Genomic DNA, 7,700 nt, shown 5'->3' with positions numbered 1-7,700 from the left:
TGCTTTCTATTGAAATACACGGAAAGCTTTGTTTCTACAAGGTCAACTTTCTGCTTTCATCAGGCCGGTTTCTGGGGAAAAAAAAAAAAAGTATTAGGAAGTTTCCCCTTATTTGAATGCAGAACCTGTTGTTAATTGTCTCATTCTGCTAATAGACACTTTCGTTTTTTTGTTTCACAGCACTGTTTTCATTTGTGATTAATTAAACCTTATTCATGACTAGTCAGCGTAATTAAAAATAATTTAAACTTTAATATTAGGATTCCTGCTAGGTAAATATGAGCTACCATAAAAAAAAACTAAAGCAGATTAGCAGAGGAACACCTAGCGCCAGCTTAATTGAAAACAATTAATCTATTTTTAAGATGACTGTTTTTTTCACTAAAACAGACAAGAAAAAGTGTTACACGAGTAACATCTACTCCCGGGGTAACTGAAAACCATCAAACCTTTAAGTATATGACCACTTTAAGTGGATGACCACTTGACCAAGTAGAGTAACTCTCAAAAACTTGAGGGACTAAAAGGTGCCTTAGAGGAGGAACATTTACTGCTTGTATAACCAAATATGATCCAATTTAGGATGACTGCCAGATAAAAAATATATATATGTATAGATTGAAAATGGCACGAGAGAAAAAACACATGCCCCTAGAGCTGCTTTGAATTAGAACAATGGCCATTTAAAGCAAAGTAAACTTTGCAAAAAGAGAGGAACATTTGCTTTCATTATACATTTACTTTTTACCCATTCTTTACTGAATAAAAAAGTTCATTTCTAGTGTCCCATACTATTTTTAAAATGAAAATATTTAAATACGCATAGCCTAAGTATGCCTCCTCTTACTGCTCTAACAAAAAAAAATGAAAGCTTATTTTTTATTAAAATAAGATTAAAAACTGTTTTAAATTACTTGCTTCTGATTTTATTGATTTTCTGAGCTATTTTGGTGCCTGCAGAATAATCTTTGTTTTTCCTTTTGCTGTAGGCTACAGTGCCTTAGTATGCTAGATAATAATAGCCTTTAGCAGCAATAAGACTGTTATGGCACAACTGCCGAGTCTTTTAGTCTTTTAGTCTTTTAGTCTTTTAGTCTTTTAGTCTTTTAGTCTTTTAGTCTTTTAGTCTTTTAGTCTTTTAGTCTTTTAGTCTTTTATATTATTCAATCGCAACCCCACTCCACCACGTTCTGCTCTGTCTATTAATGGCGCTGCACGCGCCAGAGGCGGCTTTTATGAGCCTGATGACTGAGGGGCGGGATCAGGAGGTTTCATTACGCCCACCTTTTGGGCGTATACAACTGAAGCGTCTGTTTCCGTGGTGTTGACGGAGCTGCTGATGTCGGATACCGGAAGAGCTCGGGAAGTAGTAGCAACACGCTTGCAGAGAAAAGGTATAGGGCGCAGGAGCTTGCAGCTGATATGCGCTCAGTGATTAATATTGCAGTCTGTGTATATGCGTATGGTGGGGGGAAATAGGCAGAAACAATGAGTGCTTTGACTAGAACTAGTGCTGCTGTCACAGTTGCTTGCTATGAAAGAGTGCTCCCTGACACACCGGTAAGATGATTATGGGGAGTAGAATGGAGGAGCGTGGTGCTTGTGGAGTGTGAATGTTTGCATTACCCTGGCGGAGATTTTATAATTGAGTGTACGCCGGTGTGGATGGGAGCTGTCGGTGTGCATGTTGCTGAGATGTGTTATCCGTTGCATTGTGTGTTACTCGGTTGGGGGTAATGCATGTTAGTGTGAGAGTGGAGTGGTGTGGTCAGTATGAGTGTGTGCTTGTTAGTTACCAGCTTGGCTGATTGGATGCACCTCATGAAACTAATAAAAAATACCCCAATCTTTAACTCAATAGAGGAATTATTTCCTGTAAAAATATGAAAGGGCAATCCCTGAGAAATGAGAATTTACAGCGTCTGGTTTTTAGCGGGGTCTTTGAGGGCCACCCTCCAAGGGTAACTGATTTTAAAGTGACTTCTAGTAAGGGTTTCCAAATAACTTGGTCACGGTCTATCATTTGTAAGATTTTTTCTTACCTAGGTGGACAGGCAACATCTTTTCATGACCATGAAATGACAATTTGGGCTAGGGGTCATAACCAGTTGGTGTCTTTTTTGTTGAGTAAGTTATTTAGAATTATGTATTTTATAAGAGTCTGTGTGTAATTTGACAAATCTTCTGACTGTAGAGAAAGTATGCCAGGAATAAGGGCAGAACACTCTCTCCTACTTTGCCTTTTCCAAGTTCGCTAAAAGGTGGAGAAAACGTAATCCATTTTCAAAACTCCTTCAAAAGTTACTGAGACAATAGTTCATGTTAGAGTTTTCTGATTCTTAAAAGCTCGCACTCCCTTGAGAAATGTAGCCATGGTTGTACATGCATTACCCATTGTACAGTGCTGCAGAATATAATGGCGCTATATGCAATACAATAATACATTTTGGATTGCACAAGCAGCCCACGTATGTGACAGTACAAAATATAATGTCGTTTTTATACATATTAGAACTGATTAAACGTGATAATCATGTTAAAGACTGGAAAATAAGTAGAAAATACAAATGCCAGCTTTTGAGGGTAACAACTCCTATCACACTCTGCATTGTTCTGGCAAGGGTGATGAGAGTTGTGTAGTTGACAGAACCTCATTACTCCACTATTTTTATTGATTTTTTTAGGTCTTTTCTCATAATTTTTATTGAAAGGAAGTGATGTCACAATACATTATCCCTGATCGCTGTATGCTGTAACATTGGAAACCCAGTAACAAGCTGTGGCATGTTACTTCGAAGAGCATATCATCTAACATATCAGAGGTTAACAGAAGGATCAGCTCTCGTAGATTGGGTTCTGTTTTTGTGAAATTGAAAATTGATTTGGCTAAAAATGATGTAATGTGACATGTCATTAATGCATGCATTTCTTATCGCTGATACAGTATGTGTTCCAAACAGTGTTGAAACTGTAACCTTTCAATTAGTTACATAAGAAAAATATTGAATTGTGTTGTAGAAATCATTATTTTCATGTTGGGGCCTTTTCCTCCGGATACATTCAGAAGCAAAAGGGCTTATTTCATTATTAGAGGCAGTGATCCTGTACCGTTACATTACTGAAATTGTTCTTGGTACCACAGAAACTATTCAATAACATATTAGGCCATTAATGTAAGTCAATTGCTAATCTTGAGCGCACTGTTGCATGGGCAATAGCATGTCTTATATAGAAATATTGGTCTGAAGTTTGTGGAATTGTGTATAGTTCTAAGGTCATATCATTTTATAACATGTAATGCTATATGGGATGAAAACATAAGATTATTTGTGACTATAATGTATTGCTTGTGGTAGTGTAAGAGCCAAATGTTTTCACCCCCCCTTCTATTTAGTATCAATGGGATTTTATTGATTTTTCTTCATCATTCACTATATCGCATGTAAAAAAAATAAATAAATATATATATATATATAATTATACTTGTGGCATTGACATATCAGCCTTTTAGTCTAGTATTTTCTAAAAAGTTTAATGTTTTATATTATAGTCAAAGCTTTTTTCCTTTTGGGTGTAGAGTCTGGTTCTTACTATTGTTTGTGTTTACTATGAAAAAAAATCTAATCTTTTCTTTTTCTTTTTCTTCTAGAACCCCTGCAATTAATGCTTTGGAAATAATAGGCTATTTTTAAATTCCTATTGTGTCTCGATTTCACGCCAAGGATGTCATTTCAATTTAATTTCACTATAGGTGAGACTGAAAGCAGATCTGCTGAATGTGAATTGCATGAGGACTCTCCAAACCTCATAAACAAAGAAGAAAATTCTGAGGCCAATAAATTACCATTAGGAGATGAGGTGCAGACAGGGACAACAGACAATGTCAAAGAAACAGAACTGATGACATCATCTTGTAAAACCAATACATTTAACAGTGGCAACAGAAGTCATGATTGTCTAGCAGAAGAAAAAGCACTTGCCACAGAGCACAAACCTCCAGAAGATGTCAGCAAAGCACTTGAAAATAAAATAGTTGAAAGTATTTCAGGGCTGCATTTTGTAAATGTATCTGTTGTTGAAATGACTTTGTCAGAAGGAGATTCTTATAGTGAGAACATAGTGAACAGAACTGTAACATCTAAGTCTGACCTCATTTCTGGCGTTTATGAAGGTGGCATGAAAATCTGGGAATGTACATTTGACCTAATAAAATATCTGGAAGACCATGACATAGATCTTGAAGGAAAAAGTGTTCTGGATCTTGGCTGTGGAGCCGGTTTACTTGGAATACTAGCTCTTAAACGAAAAGCCAAAGAAGTGCATTTTCAAGACTACAACAGCACTGTGATTGGAGAGATAACATTGCCTAATGCACTGGCAAACTGTGACATTGATGAATTCAGTGAGTGTTCTGAAGAAGAGCATAGTCTAAAAAGACAAAGAAAGTCAAAATCAAAGGCTGGGCTCCTATCCAAATGCCGCTTCTTTTCAGGGGAATGGTCACAGTTTATGCGGTTAATGCAAAATGAAGTGCCTCCTAAGAAATATGATATTATTCTTACATCAGAGACCATATATAATCCTGATTACTACAATGCACTGCATGATGTGTTTCAAAATTTATTAGCAAAAAACGGCACTGTGTACCTGGCTACCAAGTCACATTATTTTGGCGTGGGAGGGGGTGTTCATGTTTTCGAGACGTTTGTTAAAAAGAAAGAAGTGTTTTGCATTAAAACACTGAAGGTCTATGATGATGGACTACAAAGACAGCTTCTTAGCCTCTTTCATGAAAATAAAGTCTGTTAACATATTTTGTATTTTTATTATAAAATACAGAATATCTATTTTGAAAATGTAGGAGGCAAAATGACATGAGTTAATCAGATGTATGTCTTGAGTGACATGTTCTGCTTAAATAATAAAATCATTAAAATCCAATTTCATGTGCATTTTTTTGATCCACATATAAAAAAAAAAAAACCCTTGTCACTTTAAGTGAAGACAGAGTTAAAGCAATGTTAATTATGTGACCCATTAAAGACAATTTTATAAAAATTTTATATTTACCAGTGTACAACTGACCTCAATCCTGCTTGGTGTTTTGTTTTTTTATCTTGCTAATTTGCATTATAAGTTATGGAACCCACTTGTAGGCAGTGACAGATCAGGTGTTGTGCTTGTCAGATAAATACTCTTAAAGATTACAAAATAACTGTGTGGACTATTTTTTGAATGTTATACCACATGTAAAATATGTTTCAATACGTATTTTCCCCTCCTTTGTGTGGAGGTCCCATTGTAATCTATATCCATTTTCCAGTGTTTTCATTTAAAACTGTTGTGTAAAGAGCTAAATTTACCTGACTCCATGTAATATCTAATGCTGCCTCCATCTTTTGTTACATGATCTTGTAAATTGTCCTCTTACCGTGCCTTTTATTCCTGGAATTTAATGTTAGTGCTGTAAACTTACTGACCATAAACTGTTTTGTTATTGCAACATGATACTGCAAATAAAACATGCATTGTATTTGTGCGACTATGTATTTTTGTTAAAAGACATATAAGACATATTTATATATAAAGCACACCCAAAGGGACATCTCAGCAATCATATGCGCTTTAATGTTATAGCTGCATGTTTTTTTTTTTTGTTTGTTTTTTTACAAATACATTTTCCCCTTTCCCCATCTCTTTGCTAAATGCCATGCAGGAGTGTCTGGCTAAACACAACTACCTACAAATATTCTCCAGAGCTTTGCTCAATGAACACTGCGGGTGAGTGTCCATTCAAGCAGCCAATTAGTGGCAATAATAGATGGACTATTTAGTAGAAGGAGGGCTGCTGCTGCAACAGGACTGCATCTCCTGTATCGGTTTAGTGGGTTTTTTTTGTTTTTTTTTTTTTTGTTTTTTTTTTTGGAAAGCAAAGGTGAGGCTGCTAAGGACATTGTAATGCCCCTTTAAGCTATTACTAATGTACAGAATATGATTTCAAAATGTTATTGAAGCAGAGGTACAGCACTGAAGGAAACTACTCTCTAAATACAAGTAGTTGCTTCCCATCTTCCTGTAGAGTGTCTGTGCAGGTATATATCATGCAATCCTGCTACACCCTATCCTACTCAATGAACTGGTGAGCTTCACATAAAGTTTTATACAAACACTTCAAAGAGCATGTTAAACAAAACAAATGTTTTTTTTTCTTCAGTGTAAATTATTTGGATGAACAGAACTTTCGTAAAGTTCCAGCTGTTTTCGCACCATATGACTAACAAGTACTGAAGGGCATTTCAGAATCTTTAGCTGTAGGTTTGCAGTTTTAAATGTAACCGTGTCCAAATCCTTGGTGAATCCAATTTCTAAAGTGACTTCACACAGTCACATTGATTTAAAAAGATATGTGCTATTAGCACTTATTAATGTGTAGGAAAAAAACAATATGAATTTGTATATTTTGAGTAATTTTTTTTTATGCTGCCGTTTTTGTGTGTCTATAAACTAAATTAGAGTTGATTTTTCTGAGGGTATGCCTACAAGTGGAAAGTAAGAAAACAATACATATTGGCTATACTTGCCAACTATTGTCTTTGCTATATCTTATTAGATATCTGATCAATATGGGTTGGAGAAAACGGAAAAGATACTTTTTTTGGACATCTTTCAGATCAACTCAGACCGATATGCACATACAGATTCATATTTGTACATTTTGTAGAGACGGTATATAATCATTGGGGTGGAAGAGTTTGCAGGTGTTTAGTACTCGGATGAATTGATATTCATTAAGATGTAATGCAAGCTTGGGACCAGGCCAGAGATAATCTAATTATTGATTATTTTCTATTTTCCTGTTTACATACAGTGTCTTGTTTGTAAAATCAATACTGCTGTGTGTTTTACTTTTGATGTCACTCAACGCCTTGATAGGTAAGATTCTCATTAGATTTGGCATAATGTCTGATATCCTTAAGATCTCCGTAGTTGGCATCTCCATTGAATTTAGTACTTTTTTTAAAAAAATGTGTTTGATAAAATGCAGTTATTATAGGATATTGTTTATAAAAGACCATGAGCTTGTAAGAGCAGGGTCATTCTCCCCATTTGTACCAGCTTGTCTCAACATGTTAATGTCTTTGTCAGTTTTAAAGTTAAGATTTACGCTCTCCCATAGGTGCTAGAAATTTTCCGGTGCACTACCAATAAGTGTAATGTAGTGCAGATGCTTCGCTATTAATGCAACATATTGTTCACCAGCAATTAAGTTCTAGATGGATTTGTCTGATATTTAAAATGTCTTGCAGTGGTTTATTTCACTTATATCTTAGTGTCCTCACTTTACATTCTCTTTCCCACCTATAATACATTACATGGGCATATTAAATCATAGATAATGGGCAAAACATCATCTGAGACTATAATCAGGCAGCTGTTATAGTCTTCAAGTGCTGAAGGGGACATACCAAGACATTTTGGACAATACAATGCTACCAACTTTGTGGGAACAGTTTAGGGAAGGCCCTTTTCTATTCCACCATGAATGTGCACCAGTGCAACGTCCATAAAGATATGGTTGGATGAGTTTGGTGTGGAATAACTTGACTGGCTCGCACAGAGCCCTACCCTCAACCCGATCAAACACCTTTGAAAAGATCTGGAACGGAGATTGAGAGCCAGGCCTTCTTGTCTAACATCGA

The 7,700-nt window shown here is 35.8% G+C and overlaps 1 protein-coding gene across 2 annotated transcripts; it reads left to right on the top strand.

The window, feature by feature from the left end:
• The first annotated feature begins 1,308 nt into the window (after positions 1 to 1,308).
• Positions 1,309 to 4,941, top strand: METTL18 (methyltransferase like 18). 2 transcript variants are annotated; one of them, XM_053457637.1, is made up of 2 exons: positions 1,309 to 1,394; positions 3,650 to 4,941. In XM_053457637.1, exon 2 carries the CDS (start codon positions 3,724 to 3,726, stop codon positions 4,807 to 4,809), a length of 1,086 nt encoding a protein of 361 aa, XP_053313612.1. In that variant the 5' UTR covers positions 1,309 to 1,394; positions 3,650 to 3,723; the 3' UTR covers positions 4,810 to 4,941. The 2 variants fall into 2 exon arrangements, with proteins under 2 accessions (XP_053313612.1, XP_053313611.1); XM_053457636.1 differs by having other exon boundaries at positions 1,317 to 1,394; positions 3,752 to 4,941.
• The last annotated feature ends 2,759 nt before the right edge of the window (positions 4,942 to 7,700 follow it).

The sequence above is a fragment of the Spea bombifrons genome, chromosome 2 (assembly GCF_027358695.1).
Source record: "Spea bombifrons isolate aSpeBom1 chromosome 2, aSpeBom1.2.pri, whole genome shotgun sequence".
Taxonomy (NCBI): domain Eukaryota; kingdom Metazoa; phylum Chordata; class Amphibia; order Anura; family Pelobatidae; genus Spea; species Spea bombifrons.
This window is presented reverse-complemented; position numbering and strand designations above follow the sequence as displayed.